The sequence below is a fragment of the Scomber scombrus genome, chromosome 10, assembly GCF_963691925.1.
Source record: "Scomber scombrus chromosome 10, fScoSco1.1, whole genome shotgun sequence".
Lineage (NCBI taxonomy): Eukaryota > Metazoa > Chordata > Actinopteri > Scombriformes > Scombridae > Scomber > Scomber scombrus.
Window position 1 is genome coordinate 20,928,740 of NC_084979.1, and position 23,047 is coordinate 20,951,786.

General features: G+C 43.2%; 2 protein-coding genes across 2 annotated transcripts in view; one reads left to right on the forward strand and one right to left on the reverse strand.

Annotated features, from left to right (window-relative positions):
- Nucleotides 1–19,901, forward strand: part of plxnd1 (plexin D1) — a 64,501-nt gene extending 44,600 nt beyond the window's left edge. The window contains exons 20-36 of the mRNA XM_062426776.1: nucleotides 2,277–2,391; nucleotides 3,287–3,394; nucleotides 5,030–5,142; nucleotides 6,165–6,269; nucleotides 7,433–7,563; nucleotides 8,401–8,599; nucleotides 8,739–8,885; nucleotides 9,032–9,188; nucleotides 9,559–9,662; nucleotides 11,678–11,741; nucleotides 13,053–13,087; nucleotides 13,702–13,806; nucleotides 13,999–14,162; nucleotides 14,244–14,391; nucleotides 16,749–16,889; nucleotides 17,002–17,076; nucleotides 18,150–19,901. Coding sequence (XP_062282760.1) covers nucleotides 2,277–2,391; nucleotides 3,287–3,394; nucleotides 5,030–5,142; nucleotides 6,165–6,269; nucleotides 7,433–7,563; nucleotides 8,401–8,599; nucleotides 8,739–8,885; nucleotides 9,032–9,188; nucleotides 9,559–9,662; nucleotides 11,678–11,741; nucleotides 13,053–13,087; nucleotides 13,702–13,806; nucleotides 13,999–14,162; nucleotides 14,244–14,391; nucleotides 16,749–16,889; nucleotides 17,002–17,076; nucleotides 18,150–18,266 — 2,028 coding nt within the window. The 3' untranslated portion in view covers nucleotides 18,267–19,901. The remainder of the gene's footprint in view (nucleotides 1–2,276; nucleotides 2,392–3,286; nucleotides 3,395–5,029; nucleotides 5,143–6,164; nucleotides 6,270–7,432; nucleotides 7,564–8,400; nucleotides 8,600–8,738; nucleotides 8,886–9,031; nucleotides 9,189–9,558; nucleotides 9,663–11,677; nucleotides 11,742–13,052; nucleotides 13,088–13,701; nucleotides 13,807–13,998; nucleotides 14,163–14,243; nucleotides 14,392–16,748; nucleotides 16,890–17,001; nucleotides 17,077–18,149) is intronic.
- Nucleotides 19,902–20,220: 319 nt separating this feature from the next.
- Nucleotides 20,221–22,458, reverse strand: LOC133987403 (rhodopsin-like). The gene is made up of 5 exons (XM_062426758.1): nucleotides 22,098–22,458; nucleotides 21,717–21,885; nucleotides 21,375–21,540; nucleotides 20,441–20,680; nucleotides 20,221–20,349 (listed from the first exon to the last, which is right to left on the reverse strand). The coding sequence occupies exons 1-5, from the start codon at nucleotides 22,456–22,458 to the stop codon at nucleotides 20,221–20,223; spliced, it is 1,065 nt and encodes a 354-aa protein (XP_062282742.1).
- Between the last annotated feature and the right edge of the window lie 589 nt (nucleotides 22,459–23,047).

A 23,047-nucleotide genomic window follows, 5' to 3' on the forward strand; every position in this document is an offset into this window, starting at 1 on the left:
AACAACAGTTTCCCCATTTTGACACAGAAATAGAAGGAAAGCTTACATTGCTCACTCTTTCTCTCTCTGTGTCTCTTCTTGTGTACCTGTGGCTCACTCTAGCACGCCTCTCATCCACCCACTGTCTCTCAGGATGTCTGAAAATAAACACAGGCAATTAGCAAAGACATAAAGGCAGGGCAAGGGTCAAATGAAATGTCATAACACAAATGGGTGGGCTGCCTGCATCTCCTTTCTGCATGTGAGCAGTGAGGATGATTTGTGTGCACATTCGACAGGGGCATAAATACAGAGTGCACATATATTTTCTTTTGTGTCTGCACATTTGAATAAATGCATACATGTTTGGCTTATGGCTCATGGCCATTTATGTTTCTTCACTTACTTTCGGTGGCTGAACTATTTTTACGTGCCTGTGTTTTACTTGGCTCAGACGTGGAGCTGAGCTGCAGAAGTGGATGTGGGGAAGCAGTGTTTTTGTACACAGAGCAAAACAGAAACATAGAACAATGGCATTTCCCTTCCATTACACCAGGCCTGGATGTTGCAGTCTCTAGGAGAAGGCCTTATCTAGCTGGTCTGGGTAAATAATTGCCTGGACCAGTACGAGAAAGATGGAATGAGCCCAGTGAGCCAGTTTTCCTCTCAGAGTAACACCAGCGTAAGAGGGATTTGGTGTGAGGATTGGAGGCTTTTTATCTAAGGCTCTTCTTTTTATGAAATATGTTCGGATTGGGTGAGGAGAGGGAAGGATGTGAGGAGGGACCACAGAGACCCTGCTGACTAATCAGAAGGCAGAAGTGAAAGTCCTTTTCTTGTCACATCTGGGTTACTCTGAACCGGGTGACTCCTCCAGCTCGTTGCAGCGAGAGGCCATTTTTCAAAATCTGCAGTGTGTAATTTTTTTTTCTGTGTGTCTGCACCTGTGTTCATGAAGATGTATGTGTGTGTGCGCATATGTACATGTATGCAGGCATCACGCAATTTTGTTCCCATTAATAATTGCCCACGTTAAACTGCATGGATGGATTTTTACAAGATATTACAAGGAACACTTAATGCACTTTAGTGTCTGTCCTCATTACTGCTCTGTCTGTCTCTGCCTCAGCCTCTGTCCTTATCTATCTCTCCCTCAATTTCAAATTTACTTAATTGGCACAACCATTATTAAGCACAGCGTTGACATAGTCATTATACAAGATTTACAGAAGAATCTTTAAGAAAAAGAGACAACAGAGGGTCATGTTTAACACCAACCTATCATTTATCATCTAAGTATCCAGGGCAGTACAACCATGTTTCCTTCAGCTGAGGACTATTGCTAAAATTAAATAATTTATATCCTGAGAAGGATGTCCATGACTTTATTTCCCCTCTCTCGGACTACTATAATTCTCTCTTCTCCAGCTTAAACATTAAGTCGGCTTCTCACATACAGCCCATCCAAAATGCTGCCTCTAGGCTTTGAACAAACCCAAGGAAAACAGACACAGCACTCCCTTTCCTGCACCTTTGCACAGCCTTGGAGTAAACTGGTAACTTGGGACTCCCAAGAAAGATATTCTGAACTTGTGAAGTAACATCTTTATTTGTGTGATCCTTTTCTCTCCAAAGCAGGTCAGATTGTAATATTCATGAAACACAAATGGCTCCCGCTGTATAAGGGATCTGTCATCTGTCAGTGTCTGGTACAAATCTTAATTACAACCATATAGCCTCATGAAAAATGTTTTGTTTTAGTTACACGAAGCAGAACTTACATAGCTCTCTTAGGCTCTGCTTTAGGTACAGTAAGGTAGCCTCAATGGACTTCCTGAAGAAAATAGGCTTTGTTATGTGATTTAGTGACTTTTATTGCTCATTTTGATGATTTAAGGGCTATATTAAGATGTCCTTCATTTTTTATAACTTCCTCTGGTTGGATGATTATATACTTAAGTTATGTTTTTGAAGGGCACCATATTTGTGGCAAATTATACCTGTAATGATTCGGAGGAGAGACAAATATTTTATGTAAGAAATTATTCTTTTTTTCAGAAAAATGTTGTTCACCACTGCAATGGAACATTTAGTGTATTTTCAGTTCATGTGGGCTGAACACAAATAAACTACTATTACTATGATAAAAGAAAAACAAATTAATGATGATTGGATATACTGTACTTTAGCAGTGGAATGTAAAAGTGACAGCAAAAAATAAAGAAAATAAGGGAGGTAGATTTTAAAAGGAACTCTGGACAGTTTCACATGTTGTTGCTCTTTCTTCCTCTTTGTAGGTGCAACTGGGGAACTTTCGTCACACCATTGCCAAAGTACAGCTGGGTGGCAGTGAGCTGGCCATCGTGGTTTCCATTGTGGTGTGCTGCGTGCTGCTGTTGCTGTGCACTGTGGGTAGGTTGTGTACAAATGCTTACCAGCAGATGATGGATGTATGCCTGCTGTAGCGATAGATGCTCCAGATGTGGAACAGATAAAAGGAATTTGGGGGTCATAGTTTCCCGCATTTGCTTCATCTCTCTTCAGTACTGAGAGCACAAAGACTTCACTGTTCCCCTTCACTCTCTGCTCTGTCTGTGTACTTACAGCACGTGTGTGTGTGTGTGTGTGTGTGTGTGTGTGTGTGTGTGTGTGTGTGTGTGTGTGTGTGTGTGTAGTGTTGTGTGTGTGTGTGTTTGTGTGTGTGTGTGTGTGTGTGTGTGTGTGTGTGTGTGTGTGTGTGTGTGTGTGTCTGTCTGTCTGTCTGTCTGTCTGTCTGTCTGTCTGTCTGTCTGTCTGTACTGTACTCCGTAATCTGTGCGTGTGTGCGGGACAGGTGTACGGGTGGGAATCTGTGCCAGTAGGGTGGATTTTCACACACTTTCCTGCTTTGAATCTATTCTCAGATATTCACAAATCCTATTAGACTTTTGGTATTTGACAAAACTGTTGAAATATTATGTGTGCAGATTTTATTTACACATTCACAAACTCATCACATGTTATCACATTGAGATACATTCCTGCACATATCCTTCACAGGCTCACAGGGGATGATATACAACAATTTCTGAACAGTATTTCATAACCAGAGAATCTTTTAGACACATTTTTGATGTTATTGATCATGTTCTAATATAATAGAGAACGTCAGTGTGTCTTGTGTTTGAAACATACAGTATATAAACTGCATTCTCTCTCTCTCTCTCTCTCTCTCTCTCTCTCTCTCTCTCTCTCTCTCTCTCTCTCTCTCTCTCTCTCTCTCTCTCTCTCTCTCTCTCTCTCTCTCTTTCTCTTTTGTCTTTCTCAGCTCTTGTGGTGTACTGCACAAAGAGCCGAAGGGCAGAACGCTACTGGCAGAAAACTCTACTCCAAATGGAGGAGATGGAGTCCCAGATCAGAGAGGAGATCCGTAAAGGTGTGTTTACACAGGAACGCGTGCAAGCACAGACGCACACCCTCAACTATTTGACAAGCTCTGCGATCAAAGTTGCTCAGACCTCAAATGATGTTTTGTGTCGATTGACATGAAAAAGGAGCTTGTGGGAAGACAGAAATATCGACCACATACATTTGTGTGTTTGTGCGGATTTGTGTATGCGTGTGTGCAAAATGCGTGTTTGTTTGACTTTTTTTTCTAGTTTGAAGAAGGAGGGAGATACAACTGTTGACAGATTTGTGCCTAGTAAGCATGACTCATAAACCACAGTGTCTGAAAAATGATCAGTCACACACAGACACAGTAAGCGGCCACGTCGCTTCTTCTGTGTCTATTCTATAGGCCTGTATGTGTGCGTGTGTGCTCTGTGTCTTGTCTGTGCATGTGTGTGTGTGTGCGTCTAGTGCATTAGAGTAAAGCCGTGTGAAGGCCACTCCGTGTCTGAGTGCCCAGATTTATGGGAGAGAAAGAGAAATGGAGGGGGGAAGCGATAGGAGCGGGAGTCAGGGCCGAGTAGCAGCAGAGGCGTGGGAGGGAGAGGAGGAGAGGAGGAGAGGTTATTTAGTCAAAGGACGAGGATAAATTTGTGGCCGAGTTCAGGGTGAGTGTGCATGAAGCGAGAGATAGTCCTGCTGAGATGCAGGATGTGATAAAAGCAGAAGAAAAGGAGGAGTAAAGGAAGATGGGAAATTGACATATTCCAGGTTACAGAATTGGGAGGGTTTTGGTATTCGTGTGAAAACAAGGTAGAGGGGAGGTTTGGTATTCGGGCCTTCTGCATCTAATCAGGAGTTGACAGTGTGAACTGACTGGTGGTTTAGAGGACACTTTAGTGAGCGGGAAGATAAATAACCTGGAGGAGAAATGAAATATGTTTTACGCTTTACATCCCTCAGGTGTAGTATTCCCACCGTTCTACACAAACACAGTCTAAAGAAACTGGCATTGTAACACAAATAAGTCTTTCATCCTGAGACAGGAAGAGCTCTTCCATAAAGAGGTCTCTAGCGTCTCATTAGAGGAGAACATTATTGTGTCCTAGAACATGCTATCCAATAAAGTGGCTACAATAAGCTCAATATTAGCATGCGGATTCAACACTGTGTCTGGACACACTGATACTGTTTCTGCAGCATGTAAACCTCAGCCTGCACACATGTTTTGGATGAGGGCCTCAGAATGGATTTGGCTGCTCTGATTGTCACTTGGTAAATATTTGCCTGCATGCCATGCTGGACTGCACAATCTGGCAAAGGGGGAGAGAGAGGAGGAGGAAAAAGATCAGAGGATCAGTGTTTGCTTGTAGCATTTGGAATATTTAGTATTTAACCAAAACATGACACTAGATTTTGGAAAATAAATGATACAATTCTCTGTCCAATCTAAAATGTCTTCCTCTGAAATCAGACAAGTTCTTGCAGATGCTGCAGCAGCCAAGAGAATTTCATGGTTATTGCATTAGCCCGCGAATAGATTTCTGACTCATTTTGTGCAGCAACAAATCAAGCTTGCAGAGACAGAAACAGAAACAGAAAACAAATGTGGTTTGAAAATAGTCCTAGTACTCAAGACCTTTTTGGTTTTTCTGTTTGTTTGTTGTTTATGTCCTTTCAGGCTTTGCAGAGCTGCAGACTGATATGACAGACCTGACCAAGGAGCTGAATCGCAGCCAGGGCATCCCATTTTTGGAGTACAAACAGTTTGTCACGCGCACGTTCTTCCCCAAGGTGAGAAACTCTCGCTATCTGATCTCGACTGGCAGACTAACAATACCATTTTTCTCAATGGGGTTTTAATATATTTCCTTTCTCATTTCCCACCGCTTGTAATATGCAGTATAAAAAATCACCTTGGGATTTTTAAACATACAGTAGACTTCTAACATTAAATGTAGCTTAGTTCGGCACCCTGGAGGAGAGTTAATGTGATCTCTATAGGTAAGCATTTTTCTATGTGTGATCCACACTGAAGGTAGACTGTGGGTCTGTCTGTGGGTGGGTGTTTTTCCACCAATACAGACAGACACAACTCAGCATGCTTTGTCTTCCAACCACAGGCATGGTCTTTCAAGGAGACAGAACAATGACGGGCACTGAGACAGGGAAACTTTCCCCCTGATTTCTCAAAACTCAATCGTTCCCTCAGCTCACACACCCGCGCAGTTTTGCAAGTATACAGGGTCTTGCGCAATGGCAGCCGTGCTGGTTTGTTGCAGTGGATACTGGACACTGTTTTCGGTTGTGAAGGAAGTGAGGGGGGAGTGTGTTGAAAAGCTGCAAGGAGAGAAACATAAATTAAAGTTTCGGTATCATTTCTCCATAGTTTTCTTAGACAGCAAATACACTACTTTAGACCCTTTATGCTCAGGTTTTTTTCACAAGAGCTTCTGGTTCTCTTAGATTACACACACACACAAAATAGTTTTAGACACAGACTTAGACACAGAATACAAGCCAAATGTAGCTGTCCTGACATGACAGACTGAGTTGAAAGGCTGCCTCTTGGCTCTGGGTCAGTTTGTCTCTAAAGCTATTAAGGCTCGTGATGTTTTGTGTCACGGTGTCATGTTCCCTTTTCATGGTCAGTCAGGGCCTATTCAGGGCCTCAATAAGAAATTCTGCCCTTTGGTTCCAGTCTGCAAAGTCTCAACACCAGTTCTTTTTTTTTTCCTGTCTATCTATCTTCCTGTGTTTATGACTAAAGCTGACTTTGTATTACAGTTTTCTGTGTGCGTTTATGTGTGTTTCAGATGTGCTCTGATTATGAGAAGAGTCTGGTCCAGCCCGTCTATGAAAATGATGGTCTGGGCCCTCGAGCGCTGCCAGAGACCCACCCACTGCTGCAGGACTGGCAGGTGAGGGGTTAAGCCTTTAGGATGTGCTTTTTTCTGCCAGACCGCCTTGACTTGGGTTCTTTTTCACGCCTTTGCTTCTCAAGTGGGTCATAGTGAAGCTGATTAAAGTTCCATTGTGAGATCGTTGTTGATGAGGAATTAAAAAAAAAAAAAGCATATTGCGCATTTTCACGTTTGCGTGCTTGTAAGTATGTGTGTGTGGAGCTGTTTGTACACTGTATGCTGTTGTGCGTGCGCATGAATACTAATGCATGTCATTCATTGGTTTCCAGTGACAGAGACACAAAAAAGGCTCAGCTTGTCAAACAATGCACTGCCCACCAAGTTGATGGCAGGTTGTTGACACATTTCCCACTGTCTCTTGGACAACCGAACAGTATGCTTTTCATGGAAATCCATCTCTGCTCGTGTATGTGTGTGTGTGTGTGTGTGTGTGTGTGTGTATGTGTGTGTGTGTGTGTGTGTGTGTGTGTGTGTGTGTGGGGGGGGGGGGGGGGGGGGGGTGTAATGGAGGGGCTGGCAGCAGTGAGAAATTTAAAGATAGTGGGAGAGAAAGCCTGCACTTTAACACACATATTTGTTCGAAAGTGTGCTGGAAGTGAAAGGATGTGTGTTGTGCGCACTTTGGAGAGAGAAAGTAACGATTGCAGCGCTAGTTTTGGGTCGGCAGCCGGGGGAGCCTGTCTAGCGGTGATGAAGTGCCTTGGATCCACATTGTCTTCCCAGGAAGTGTTTTCCAGGTCACAGCAAGTAAATCTCACAGGCAGGCATTTATCTTAATGGACACCCCTGCTCTCCTTCTGTCAGGCTGCAAACCACACCATATGGCTGCAGTCCAGAGGGAAGACTTCATCACACTGCTGCTTAGTCGCACCCATAGATAGACCATACTCATTAAGTCGACTCGGCACATTTAGAGACAATCACACACAGTCAGCGACCAGAGCTGGAGATACAGATAGTGTGAAACCAGAGGGGAGGGAGGTGCCTGAAGAAGAAGCAGAAGAAAGAGCTCTGATAGAATGATGAAGTGTTCGTTAGATGGGTCACTTGAGACAAGAGGTGGTGAAATAGATTTGGGAGGGCACAGCAGGTATGTAATGCAGTTTAGGTGAAGTCACTCAGAGAAATAATTTAATTTTCATTTCCCCCTCTGTCATCAGGCCACCAACAACACAAGGCCTAACGTAGAGGAGGGCATCACTCTGTTCTCCACTCTGCTCAATAACAAGCACTTCCTGATCACATTTGTCCACGCCTTGGAACAGCAGAAGGACTTTGCTGTACGAGACAGGTAACTATATCAAGTGATACATGTTTGGCAGTTAAAGGAGAAACACAGAACACATCTATCTTGATTGAATTTAGGCTATTCAATAAAATGAAAAAAGTAATTGACTAGAAGAAAAATAAATTCCCCCAGTACCTTGTATGCAATCTGATCAGTCCAGTAATAAATATTATATTATATACATTATATTGATTCAGCTCTGTGGTCATTTAGTAGTAGTTATAGTAAGCAGAAGTGTTGTATTTTCAACCAAAGTAGTAGTTTCAACCAAAACTAAAATGAGATTTTGTAAGCATGTTATTATTTAACTGCTGTTGTATTGCATTGCCTTGTGTATTTGTCTCTATTTTTTCAGTGGTTACTAGAGGATATTCTTTACTCGCCATACTATCTCCTGTAGCTGTTGCTCACAGAAAAACAACGGCTTAACTGTTCAGGAAAGTGGTGGCCTTGTTAATACTTGGTCTTCTATCAGTGAAGCTGTTTTTGTCCTAGTGTCCTAAAACTAGGCCGTCATCGTGGAGAATCAGAGGCACATTCCAGAGGCAAGACCACATCCCTGGTACTGACTGATGTAGCCTCTTTCTAGTGGATTAAAGGGGCTTTGTTTGGGAAATCCCCAACACTTCTGGACTTACTCACCCAGACACTCCCTGCATTAGATCAGGCCTTTATTTGACTCTGCTGTCTCAGGTGTTTTGGGGAAGAATAATCCTTGTTGTTGTTCCTGTAATGTAGTTATTTTTAAGTCTCCACTGGCCACACACTGACAGGGCATGTTTGCAACAGCATGTTTTTGCTCATCTGTCTCCTCTGCTAATCTGTCTTCTCACCGTTTAGATGCAGCCTGGCGTCACTGCTCACCATCGCCCTCCATGGTAAACTCGAGTACTACACCAGCATCATGAAAGATCTGCTTGTGGACCTGATTGATGCCTCAGCTTCCAAGAATCCCAAACTGATGCTGCGCCGCACTGAGTCTGTTGTGGAGAAAATGCTGACCAACTGGATGTCTATCTGCATGTACAGCTACCTCAAGGTGGGGATGGAAAAGAAGAAGGCTCAGTAAAGTTATGAGACAGCCATTGCAGACTTTTGCAAGGTTGTTTATCAGAAAACACAAACAAAATTTCTTGGTTTGCTGATGTTTGACTCCACCACTCTTCCGCATTCTTCAGGAAACAGTGGGTGAGCCTTTCTTTCTGCTGCTGTGTGCAATCAAGCAGCAGATCAACAAGGGCTCCATAGACGCCATCACAGGAAAGGCGCGCTACACCCTCAACGAGGAGTGGCTGCTTCGTGAGAACATTGAGGCCAAGCCACAGGTCTGATCTTTAACATCCTCAGTCTTGATTTCTAGAGCTCAGAGGGCAATGTTAAACTTACAAGTTGACTGCCAGATGAGTTATGAGTCATTCATGAGTCATGCTTATGTTTTTAAGTTTAAATTTTATTGCTGTCTTGTTTGCAGAACATGAACGTGTCTTTCCAGGGCTGTGGCATGGACTCGCTGTCCGTCAGGGTCATGAATACAGACACAATCTGCCAGGTGAAGGAAAAAATCATAGAGGCCTTTTATAAAAACCTGCCATTCTCCCAGTGGCCCCGAGCAGAGGATGTAGACCTGGGTAAGAGCACATTTTCTATGATTATTTTCATCCTCTCTCCCTCCCCAACCCTCTGATATATAGTAATCTTCTTTGCAAAAGGTCAGTTCTTCTCATGAAGCTCCGCTAACCTGGGGCTGCAATATAATAAATGACAGAATGCATTGAGGAGAGTGTACAGTAATAATCACAAAGAGTTATTGCTTTCAAAAGCTGTGGAGCCTGCAGAGCTGATTTGATTAATGGCCCAGGAATATTTCCACAGGTCGTGACACAGGGAGTTAGAGCACGGCTGCCCTCTGTCTCACATATTCTTTTCCAAATTTAGGATGAAATTCTCTAATATCTTCCCCCCCCCCCCACCCCCCACCACCACCGTTCTCTCCCGCAGAGTGGTTCGACTCTGGTAGCAACAGTAAGCTTCTGCAGGACCTGGATAACTCTTCAGTGATGGAGGATGGCCGAAAGAAACTCAACACAGTCTTCCATTACCTGGTATGTGTGTGTACAGTATGTGTGTGTGTTTGTGTGACAAAATGTTGGTGGGTGTGGTCCCAGTGTCCCTGTATGTCCCTGATATTGTAATAGCAACAGTGGGGGTGTTAAAGGTGAGAACTCACTGTAAATGGTGTCAGTGGCTGCCCATAGGTGGGGGGATAATCTGTACTCTGGGCAGCTGTACGTTGTAGGTTTGTGTCTGCAGCTTATTTCTCTTTATGTACAGGTGATTTACTGCAGTGTAGCTGTAGCAGAGCTTCTGCATTCACATTGCTGTTATGCATATTCTGCATTTAGATATACGGTACACATGCATATGTTTATGTAATTATTGCAGTAATTAGGTAAGATTTCATAAGAAATTACAATTGTTGTTTATCTGTTACTGAATAACTATGATAATATACATGATTTATGTATATATATCAGAACATATTAATACTTAACTGAAAAATCCCTTCCAGACATTCCTAAGACATATAAAACACGCTTTGATTTACAATTTCTGTCTGAAGTTGTTTCTCCATAAAGAAGTTCAATCGCCTTGTTAAAAATTATTGAAAACTATACTTTTTAGTATTCCTCCTCCCTCATCAAAAGTCCACAATCTATGAATATGCAAATATTGTGAATTTGAAGTTAACTACTTTCCATGTTGCACGTGTTGTTTGCATACTGGACCATGATTGACTCTAAACTAGTCATGTCACAAATCATGCTTGTCCTATAGGTACACGATTTTCCTCCGTCATCAGATGGATGTGAAAACAGTCTTCTAGTGTCAAACTCTGCATCCATCAGTCCACACAGTGAAGCTTAAACATACAAGTCAAATAACAAATATGCAAAACACATTATTTTCAATGGAACAAGACTTTAATGAATTGACATGTTGCATTCATTGTCAAACGCTAAGTAAATGATCAAGTAATGGATTTTATACTTATATAATAAAATATCCATGTGTGCAGCTCTTTATATTACAAATTAGTTGTGCAGTAAATGATTAAAGATAAATAACATTATTTTATCCCTTGAAAAGTTGTATCTGATATTTACACTACTTTATTATTCATTAGTTACGCTGTAATAATTCATTATCATTTATTACAATTAACCAGTAATCACTCACATATCTAATAGATGTGCTTTAATAAACATTGCATTATAATAATATGCATACACACACCTTAATTATTAGATATGCATTAATTAAAGTATTCCACATGATTTACTTTTAATTACTTGGTTCAATAATGCAATAAATTATACAACATACATTAATTAAATATGCAATAAATATGTTTTAAATATTTAGGAAATTAAAAATGTGTTATTTTTAACGCCCATTATGAAGTTTTATATAAATAAAAACAGTTTTGTTTTTGCTTTTAGCTCACATAGCTTAGTACTGGTATCCCGTTTAAGAGTGTCTTGGCATGTATGTGTGTTTACTTATGTCTACATTCATTTGTGCATGAGTAAACAGACGTTCAGTGACCCTCGACCTTTGACCTGTTACCTGTACTTGTTAAGTGCTCTGTTTAGTTTAGGCTGAGCCATGGGGACAGAGCTGTGAAAGCAGTGAGCTGCAGCGTGTACTAACAGTCCGGGTTCACTGGCAAGGCTGTTCAACCCATTTCACCAAGGGTTGACTTTAATGAGCCCAGCCAGTCTCCCGCAGACTTGCCACCACTCTAGATGCACACAAGACCAACACAAACACACTTGCACACACACACACACACACACACACACACACACACACACACACACACACACACACACACACACACAAACACACACACACACACACACACACACACACACACACACACATACACACACCATACACACTCACAAACATGTGCGCCTCTCAACACCACACTCCCCTGGAGGGCATGCTTAATGACGCTGTTCTAGTGCACCCCGACTCACCCCTGACCCTGTGCCCTCTGTCCTCTCTCGTCCTTCCTCCATCCCTCCCTCCTCCTCCTTCTCTCCCTTCACAGATCCCAGAGGGGGCATCGCTGGCTATATGCATGAAAGACAAGAAAGAGAACACCCTGGGGAGAGGTACGTCACCTTCAAACACAGCCACACCCCTGTCGCTTTGTCACACACACTTGGATAAAAACATGCACTCACTCGCTCACAGGAAACAGCACATGCTTAGTAAATCACGGGAATATGATATGCTCATGTAAACACGCATGAAACACGCACACTCTCCTGTCCTCAAAAGACACAGCAGACATCTAAACGCACTCGCACCTCATAAATCACACCACACACTCCCCTGCCTCTCGTAGAAGTTATGCCACCGCTTCATTCAGAGCTCTTGCTATACATAATACATGTATTCCATTAGGAAATGTCAGCTTGTGGGAAAAAATGTGGCTCAAGTTGGGCCGTTGTCCAGCCTCAACCCAGAATATAATGCCTGCTATGCCTGTTGACAGATGAGTTTACATACAGCATTTAATGGCCTTTTCCATTTGTTGTGCGGGGTGCACCTTGTATAATCAGTACCAGACCAGAGCTCAGTCCTGCTCAGGCTCTGTCCATCAAAGCCGCTCCTCTCATTCATACTTGGCCAAAAATAGGCTTATAGGGACCAAACCTGGCTCAGGCTTCAAAGCGTCAAGGGGGTGTTATGAGCCTGTAGTGCTCACTGGCTAATATATAACACTGTCCGGCCTGCCTGTGATCAGTGTTGAGGGTCTGGACTGAGGCCCGCTGGGCAGGAGCATCTCTGGCAAAGCAGGCTGTAATAAGAACACACACACACACACACACACACACACAAATGTAATTGTGTGTGTGTGTGTGCCTATCTGCACAAATGGCTGTCTTTGTTTTTCTGTTGTGTGTGTACAATAATTTACTGTATGTGTTTGTCTTTGTGTCTGCACTCGTGTTTGTGTTGAACAAGTGTCTACATGGACGTGTTCATGCATGTGCATGAGTGTGTTTTGTTTATATCTATATATAAACCAGCAAGATTTTTAATGCTCTTTCCCAGTGTTGGTCGAGCATTACCATCTCATTACGCTGGCTCCAGAACCAATCACAGACTCTGTGTGTCTGTCTCCCCTAATCTCTCTCTTTTCTCTCTCCTTTCACTCGTAATCTTTCTCTTTCATTCTCTCAGACAGCTCCCCTCCCCTCTCGGCCCACAGTCCACCTTAATCACTTTCTCCTCTCGCATGTACTCTATCTCCCTTGCTCTCCTGTCAATCTTCCTCTTGTTTTTTCTCGCCCTCCTATCTGTCACACTCCTCTGTGCTCCCTCCTGCTGTCTCCTCTCATCCTCTCAGGTCTCCACCTTGCTGATTACACATTGTTTCACACTGTATGTTTCTTTTTTTGTCTCTATCTCCTCAGTCAAAGATCTGGATACCGAGAAGTATGTACACTTGGTGAGTTTCTCCTTGTAGGTAATCAGAATGTTTCTGTAAGTGGTCTCCGAGTTTATTACTGGAGCTTTTCCTGTGTGTGCCAGAGTTAGTCAGCACAGAGCAGGCCTGACGACGGAGAGAATGGGGGTGAATGGAGGTGAAAAGGAAAGCTGCTGAGAGGACATGACAGCACTAATGCCGCTTAAGCTCTTTTATAAACGTCAGCCAAGATATGGGCCCTTTGACTTTAGAATAATGAGTTCCTTGGAACACAATTTGCCGGGTGAATAGTTAGTTTTACAGACAGAGTTTTGTAGTCCTTCTTTTGACACAAGTAGGTGAATTTGAATTTAGACGTGTGTCAGCAAGTCAGATACATGATCCTGTACATAGCAACCAGAGACAATCTCCAGAATTTCCCAACTCCTGTCACTTCCCCAATTCTGCTTGTTATTCAGCACTTCAAAATACCCTGATGTGGTTTCTGGATCATGTGTCTAATGCATAAAACAGAAAAATTCCCCTCTGACAACTGAGACAGCGGAGACAGTACCGCATTCATTTAGCTACACATGAGGGGGTTTATTGCTTCAACCTGTGTGCAGCATGTTGACCTTTCACCTCTTGTGTTCCAGGTCCTACCTCACGATGATCTAATGGAGAACAGGAAGTCGCACAGACAGAGCCACAGGAAGAAGGTCCTACCTGAAATCTACCTGACACGCCTACTGTCTACCAAGGTGAGAGGAAACTGCTTCTCTTGTCAATGCCACAAACAGACTTTCACAAGATACAGTTTGATATCTATGTCATCTTTCTATTTCATGTTTTTATGGCCCATATAAGCCTCTAGAGTCATCTAAAAATGTCCACATGCCACAAAACCATGTCTCTGTGTATGTAAGAGCCGTCTTTACTCTTTTCCTCCACAGGGAACTCTTCAGAAGTTCTTGGATGACCTCTTTCAGGCTATCCTCAGCATCCCTCCAGATCGGCCCCCTCTGGCAATCAAATACTTCTTTGACTTCCTGGAGGAGCAGGCTGACAAACGGGGCATCACAGATCCAGACACCCTGCACATCTGGAAAACCAACAGGTAGAAGACTAACCTCTATGATTTAAGTCACCTTGCTGTGCAAGTACACGGCTGTAAAAGCTTATCTTCCCCTCTGTGCAGTTTACCTCTGCGTTTCTGGGTGAACATCCTGAAGAATCCTCAGTTTGTGTTTGACATCGATAAGACGGATCACATGGACGCCTGTCTGTCTGTCATCGCCCAGGCCTTCATAGATGCCTGCTCCATATCTGACCTGCAGCTAGGCAAAGTAAGACTGTCGATCTATCTATCTATCTATCTATCTATCTATCTATCTATCTATCTATCTATCTATCTATCTATCTATCTATCTATCTATCTATCTATCTATCTATCTATCTATCTATCTATCTATCTATCTATCTATCTATCTATCTATCTATCTATCTATCTATCTATCTATCTATCTATCTATCTATCTATTTGGCAAGCTATCTCGCTATATAGCTATATATCTAGCTATGTTGCACACACACACACACACACACACACACACACACACACACACACACACACACACACACACACACACACACACACACACACACACACCTCCAGAGCCCCCGTGTGAACTCTCATCTCTAAGCCTCAAGACTGTCAGCTGCATCTACCTCTCCTCATGTTATTTCAGCCCAGTCGGCTGATCCAAGGTCATGAGCACCAGGGATCTCTTTTTGTGCTGTGTGTGAGTAAGTGTGAGCGTGTGCATCAAGTGGGTGTGTGTGTTTAGGCATGCATATGTCTGTCTGTCTGTCTGTCTGTCTGTCTGTCTGTCTGTCTGTCTGTCTGTCTGTCTGTCTGTCTGTCTGTCTGTCTGTCTGTCTGTCTGTCTGTCTGTCTGTCTGTCTGTCTGTCTGTGTCTCTCTGTGTGCGCTTGCATGTCAATGTCCTCACTGCTCAAAAAATCCGTCTCATCCCTCAGACACCGTGACCCTGAGCACGCTCTGCTTCCTGTGTCTTTCTGACTAGCTTCCTCCCTGGAGGTAGCCAAGGACTCATCAAATAATGCTGCTCTTTCACTGAGTAACAGTCTGATTTATATACTTCCAGTTTTGGTTCCAAAGAGCCACGGTAGCATTAGTCACATAGACATAAAAACTCCAGCAGCCACCTCATTAACATGTTGCATCTGGCTTAGCATGTATTGTGGAGTCACCTGGTTCAAGGATGTGGCCACGTTTTCCCTGTAGGTCAAGGAGACTGGCATGACACACCTCCCCATTTTTCTCGAGTGTTTACAGCAGCTTGTTTGTGCATGTGTATGAGCGTGTGTGATGGCCTCAGGACAGGGCAACGAAGGGTATGGGTTCTGGATTAGCAGGAGCGCAGCAGGGGTGAGAGAGAGAGAGAGAGGGGTAGGAAACTAAGCAACGCTCGCTGTTTCCACGGAAACCCTCTTATCTGGCGAGATGCAGACATGGAGGGCCACGGGGTCACATTGGGGGTTACCAGGCAGATGGGTGAACAGCAGGAAGTGACCTTGTAGACAGGAAGAGCGAGAGTTCCCTATCAGAAGCAAATGTGACCAGAGCCCTTTTGTCCCACAGCACCTTTAACATGCACACACACACACACACACATGCAAACAAACACACACATATGCAAACAAACACATTACGTGACACAAATAACTCATGACACATAAAAATATTAAGGTGCGCTGTAAGCACATTTGCTGATGCTGAAAACTGAGGCTGCCCGTCTCTTACTCCCTGTCCTACTTTCTCTCTTGCATACACATACACACACACACAAAGACCTACACACAGTCACTCGCAACAGTAGTCACCACTAAAACCTGAATATGCCCACAACCTCTTAGCCCTGCTACTTTTCTTTCTGCATGAATAAGCTCTAGTGCGAGAGCATGAAGTGACTGTGGAGTGAGTGCCAGAGGTATGAAGGAGTATTGTTTAGACTGGAATTTTCCTTCTCCGGCTATGACTTTTGAGCCTCCTGTTGTGTTAAAAGTAAACTGTTCCCTCCCTCCATTGTCTCAGCTCAGGCTGGTTTAGATTTTAGATTTTAAATCATATCCAGCTTAAATGAACAGCACCATATTAGGACAACAGCACCTTATTGCAGACTGAACAATAATGGATAGTTCTCTTCATCAAACATGGAGGTCCAGTGCCAAATAATTCATTCTGCTTTGAATTTTACGCTCAGAAGGTCAGTCAAGGTTGAAGTTGTGCCATGCATGGTGCTTCGTGGGATGTCGTTTTATAGTCACGTGTTGCATACACACTCCAGTGTATGCCCATACCAAATCTCTCACAAATGGAAGTTCATATAAAAATGTGGCGTTCATTTAGTTCACATACAACAACACTGATCTCATCCTCATTGCTCCACTGCCTACTATCAGAAATGTAACTCCCTCTACCGCTGCAGCCTCCTCTTGAATCAAGATTTAGCTGTCATTTTAGATGTTTCTTGTAAACTGTCTCCATGTTCATTAAATGTTGTGTATCTCAGACTATCTTAGGAAGGCTTGTGAGCTCAGGGGGTGTTAAAGCACACTCAGATTTAAATGGTTAAAACCTTTACAGGAGTGTCCTGACTTAAATGTGTTATTTTATTCAGGACTCCCCTACCAACAAACTGCTGTATGCCAAGGAGATTCCTGAGTATAAGAAGAGGGTGCAGTGCTACTACCAGCAGATACAGGAAATGGCACCTCTCAGCGAGCAGGAGATGAACGCTCACCTGGCTGAGGAGTCACGAGTGAGTGAAGTGTTCAGAAAACCCCAAGTGTCACCATCTGACTCTGAAATCAGATGCACGTTTTGAATTTGGGATTTTAATCTAATGCAACTCTTTGTTGTCCATCTTGTAGAAATACAGAAATGAATTCAACACCAACCTGGCCTTGACAGAAATCTACAAATATGCCAAGAGATACAGAACCCAGGTAAGAATCTCTCTTTGCTTTGCCGCCTTTGATTAGATATGTTACTCATGTTCAAACTGGCCCTTTCCAGCAGCCACAGCACCTCAGTCAACCTTGTGTGCTGCATTATGTTTCACAGATGTGTATCAGAGCGTGACACATCAGCGTGGGAGACACTATGATTATCGTTGAGAGATGTGACATACTCTAAACAACATTACAATGTGTCACTCAACCAAATATACTCAAATATCTGCACTAAATAGCTGTTTTCTTTAGTTTTAAAAAGGGAACCAATCGGATGTGGTCTATCTTCCCAGCTGCAGCCACTATATTCTGTGTGTCCAATTTTGCCTCTTCAGCCCCCATATACCTCTCACTTCAAACAAACAACACTGTGTTTACCTTCTCCTCTTGCAACACTCTATCTACCACCCCTATCTGGTTAATGACAGTGTTAAGTTATTGCTTCATATCCCCCATTTCGCTTTGAACTAGCCCTCTTCACGCCCTCTTCATGCTATATAAATAAAATTGATTTGACTTGACTTGACTTGCTGTCCTCCCCCATGTTTCCTTACTGCTGTGACTATTCTCTGTAGAGGCTTAGTCAGTGGTGACTGTGCCTTAATGGAGAGCACCCTCATGATAATACCATTTAGCTGCTTTCCTATGTCATTCTACTGTACTGACGTGGGCCAGGGGGCTTAGAGTCTGATTCACAGAGCTCTGTGAATGGCCTCTGATTGCCTATTCTCTCGCCCCAGCTCAGTTCGCTCTGCCTGGTAGCACACTGCCGCTAAGAGCCCATAAATCCCACTGACACGGTGACAACTGTTGGGCATGAAAAACAGAGCAGATGTGGGTTTTGTAAATATGTGAAGAGCAAAAGGCTTTTGTGGTGTGGAGGCATGCGTGAAGGCAGGAGAAGAGGCTGAAGCACTTCACTTGTTCCTCTGCGCTCTCTTTCTCTCGCTCATCGTTCTATGTCCAGGCAGGTGGCTGATTTCCTCCCTCTCCTTAGATGCATGAACGCTCAACAGCCACTGAAAGTCATCTTTGTTGTATTTTCTTTTTCTATCTCCCCCGGTCAGGTGGTGAGCGCGCTGGAGTCTAACCCCACCGCACGTCGCACTCAGCTGCACCACAAGTTCGAGCAGGTCATTGCCCTCGTGGAGGACAACATCTACGAGTGCTGCAGTGAAGCCTGAACCTGCCGGCATCTCGTCTACTAGCCATCTCTTTTCTCCTGCTGCCAGCTGCCTTTCTCCTACCTACTTGGTTACGTGGGAATGTCGACCACTGAGGAATTAGCCTTCTTAAAAAAAATTTGTCATTATTATTCCCATTCTCCAAAGACTGTAACAAGTGTGAAAAGTGGCAGAGCAAAGGACTCAAAAACCTGCCTTCCGTGTTTCCCCTGTCTTCTGGGAATGTCAAGTAAATTTCCCAAATCTTTTCCCATGACACGGACAGAATTCTAGTCTGGCTCAGCTACGCTTTAAAGGGAAAGTGTAGGAGCATGGAGATGAGGCTTACTCTGGATGTCTTTACAGTTACTGGGACCTAAAGCCCTGGTGGCAATCTTAACGCACTGAACCCTTTTCTTAAGGGAACGAGCCAATGATGCACTGTACTGTATTATAATGTCCATAGCAATATTTATAGATGTGTTATAATGCTGTCAAGTGGCCTGTTCATCAGGATGAGTAGAAAGGACCTTCGTGACATACTCCTCCCATCTCCTAAAGCCTGCAACGTTCTCAGGTGTGACTGGTGAAGATGAGTGACTCATCCCTCATTGGTTTTTTGAACAATACGTCCCAGTGTGCTTTGCAGGTTGATGATGGGTTGAGGAGGAGAAGAGGGAGGAGAGAAGAGTATAAATGACTGAAAATTTATGAAATCAAATGTAATGTAGTTCACTGGGAAGAGCTGCATCATTATAGAAGTGTTGATCAGTGTGCTTGTAAATGAATGAATATCATGTTGGATTCTGACCAAACTACAAGAGGGAAATTTACATTTATGAAAAAAAAAAAACTGAGCTCAATATAATCTGAAGAGATGTGTCAGACATGACTGTATTTGTGATGCCAAATGACTTGTCAGAGTTTGTGAAATAAATTACAGTATTTAGGATTTTAATGTGTCTAATGATGACAACGTTTATTGTACTGTCAGAGTGCTTCATTTCTGAGCTTCATTACAGCTCAGCCAATTTTAACAACATTCGAAAACCATTAAGAATTTGGCCTGTCACCCACAAGCCTGCAAACGGGCATCTGGAACTTCTCAGAATGACTCGTAAATGTTCTAATGTAAAAGCGAGTAAGGGAAAAGCCAAGTAGACATTTAGCATTGTTTTTTATTGCAGGACACTGAACAACTTCCACAAGATGCTAACTTCTACGCAATGAACAAAATAATATCCCAATATCTCTGAATACACACACTGACATTCTGACATCCATTCAAATACATAAACATCCACCACACATGCATTCAGTCTCTTGCAGGAGGCGCCTCCTCCTTGCAGAGGCTCTTTTCAGGTCCATCTGTTTACACTCATGTCTCAGTTGATGCCAAGAGCAAACTCACCACCTCAGCGTTGTCTCTACAAAGACAAGAGGAAAGACAGAGGGACCAGAGGACAGCCCCGTCTGATGCCTTAAAAACTCATCTGAGATATCTAAACAAATTCATGACTAATCTCACATGAGTATTCATAACATTTTTTGTTCAAAGCACATTTTGGGGGATATGTAGCTGCAGCAATTACTTGAACAAGACTTGATGTGGATGAAATCATGTTGTGTGGTTTTCTGAATAAAATCTTCACCTATTATGTGTTTCTGTGGGTAGTGGGGAGCTTTGAATGTGTTCAGTTGGATCATCACCAGGACTACACCATCCCTATGATGCCGGGTTAAACTCAGTGAAGCCAGCTGAACACTTTCCATGATTAAATGGATTGAAAACACACATGCTGGCTCATAAGTATGTCAGTCCCACCAAAGGTGCGGTCGTGCCGCTGCAGTGAGGACACGTGGAGAGGTAAGTCAAGAGGATTGGCCAAAAGAACGTGGTGCTGTTTGGCGGAGGTGGATCCCTAGGTGTGCAGGGACAGATGGGCCGTTGAGGAGGGAGCAGGGTGGGCACAGGTCAAGCAGGGGCCACCTGGCTAGAAGTGACAGATGAAGTCTGGGTTTTGGAGACAGCCGCAGGTCCGGTTTCATCGTCTCCAAACGGGTTCTTTCCACAGCACACTGTGGTGATCATGCAGTTTCTGAACTGAGGAGAATAAGAAAAAGAAGATACAAAAACACATTTACAATACACTTTCACTACAGCGCTCTCAAACCAGGATAATTGCTTCACATACCTGTCTGTTTAGCAGAATATAGATGAATGGGTTGTACAGAGCGGCACTCTTGGCGAAAAAGGCTGGCGCAGTCATGAAAACCGGTCCAAACTCAGTTCCCTGATTGGCAAAGATGTACCAGGCCACGGTGGCGTAGGGCACCCAGCACACCAAGAAGGAGATCACCATGACAATGACAATACGTGTCACCTCTTTCTCAGCTCTCTGGGTGGTTTCAGACTCCTGCTGTTGGGCCGCAGCCTGAGCACAGACAGATACATCTTATTAACTTATTAAAGGACTAATGTGTGATCCAAATGTAAACATAGGGTCAGCCTGTCACCAAAATTATACAAACACAGGATTAGACTAAATTGATTTACAGGTCTTTAAATCAATAGACTAATACTAGAAAACAGCTACAGTAAGTTAGTCATATTTTTTTTTAAGCCATTGAAGGTTTGTTTAAACCTGTTATGGTTTCAAATGCAGCAGTAATTATTTTCTATCTTTAAGTCAAACTCTTGATATATGCAACTATTTTTGTTAGTTATTACAACTTGGGCCTTTAGGAATAAATAACAGGAAGGACAGTAAGAATCTACCTACTTGATCAAATTGAAAGTATTTTGGCATTTTTTACTATTCATATGGCTGATACATTTTTAATGTTGTTATACTATTATTAATGAGGGCATCAGGGTGACACAGTGAGAAAGCAGACTGCCCTTCAGCTGGAGGACAGTGGGTGTAAGCTGCCATGTTGGCAATGATCTGCCCTCCTGAAGTGTCCTTGAGCCATTAAATCCTTCATATCTCCTGAGACTCTGCTCTGAGATGCTCCTAACCTCCCTGAGGAGGAGACAGTAGGTGCAAATAAGAAGAAAAGAAATTCCTCTACAGGGATAAATAAGGTATCACATCCTTATTATTAATATTGCATCTGTGATCCTACCGCTCGCACAGTGCAGAGCAGGCGACTGTAGCAGAAGAAAATGATGATGAGCGGGATAGAGAAATGGAGGACAAACATATAGATGACAAATGAGGTGTTGTTGATCTCGGGCTTGGGAGTGTAGTAGTCAATCCCACAGGAACACTGCATTCCCTCTGGGATGTACCTGAATCCACACACATAATAATAATCTAAGAATTTCCACAAAGTATGTAATATTACATATCTGCTGCAAATAAATAAAGAATCTCTAAGATGCTTTTTAATAAAATATCATTTTTCAGGCGCAGTATATTAGCATGGATATAAAGCACAGCCTAGGCACAGAAACACAGTGAGTACCTGGACCAGCCAAACAGAGGGGGGCAAGCGCAGGTCAGGGCCATGATCCATGTGAATGCCAGCCCAGCAATGGCATGTTTCTCCCCAAAGCGGAAATTTGTCATTGGCTTACAGACCACAATGTAGCGTTCAATTGCCAAAACCACCAGAGACCAGAGAGCAATTTCTCCTGAGACATAAAATAGAGCAGGTGTCAATTTGAATACTGAGCAGTTTTTACTTGGGGAAAAAAACACATTTAATTAGACACAATATTTCTACTCTTTTTTCAATTATGAAAGTGACACGGAGTACACAAACTTGAAGTGTAATTGGTTTTGATCAGAATCACAATTAAACTCAAATTGACAAATGACAAATGCACAATGTTCTCTGTCTTACCTCCTAAAGTGGCGAAGAATCCTTCAATGTTACAACCAGTTACCCCTAAGATGAAGTATCCATGCAGGGCTGTGTAGAGAGTGACTGTGAAGCCCCCAACGACCATGAAGAGGTCAGCCACCGCCAGGTTGAGCAGGACGTAGTTCAAAGGGGTCCTCAGTTTTTTGTTTTTGACGGTAACAAAGAGAGTGAGGAAGTTAATGGGGAAAGCAGTGAAGATGAGGAACAGCATGTACGCAGCAACAAGAGAGTACTTCCAGGGCTCAGCCAGGTAGTACTGAGGGTACTCAAATGGGCTGCGCACCAACCCAGTCTTGTTAGACATGGGGACATAAAAGTTGGGTCCCTCTGTGCCATTCATGGCTGCTGTTAAAGGTGATGCTTCTTCCACTGAGACCTTGACAGTGTGTAAAAATATGCCTTCTTTCAGAATAAAACACTGTGAGGAAGTCTTGTCATGTAGCTGAAGTGGAAAGATGGAAGAAAGGATGGATGGAGGGGTAGATCTTGTGGGAGTAAGACGTGCTCTGCGGCCCCCTGAGGTGGCACGGCACCTTATAACAGGCCAGTCGGATTAGGGATGTGCATGGAGCAAAGTGTTAGCAGAGATGGAATTAAGACACTCAATCTCAGGTTTCTCTCTCTCTCTCTCTCTCTCTCTCTCTCTCTCTCTCACACACACACACACACACAGTCACACATATAAAGCATTACAGGAGAGAACTCCAGGAATAGCTACGATATGTTAAGCATTTTCAAGGTCAGAGGTTACAGCCATGGCTGTCGCAACCCCATAATTACTGTCATTCGCATCAATGCATCATCAGCATGAGATGAGAAGAGTAGGAGGGAAAGTAAAGAGGGGAAGCAGCCTAACTGTGATTCGAAGTGGACAAACTACAAATTAAAATTCTTGAGCAATTTCACTTATTTGCATCCGTGAAGACTAA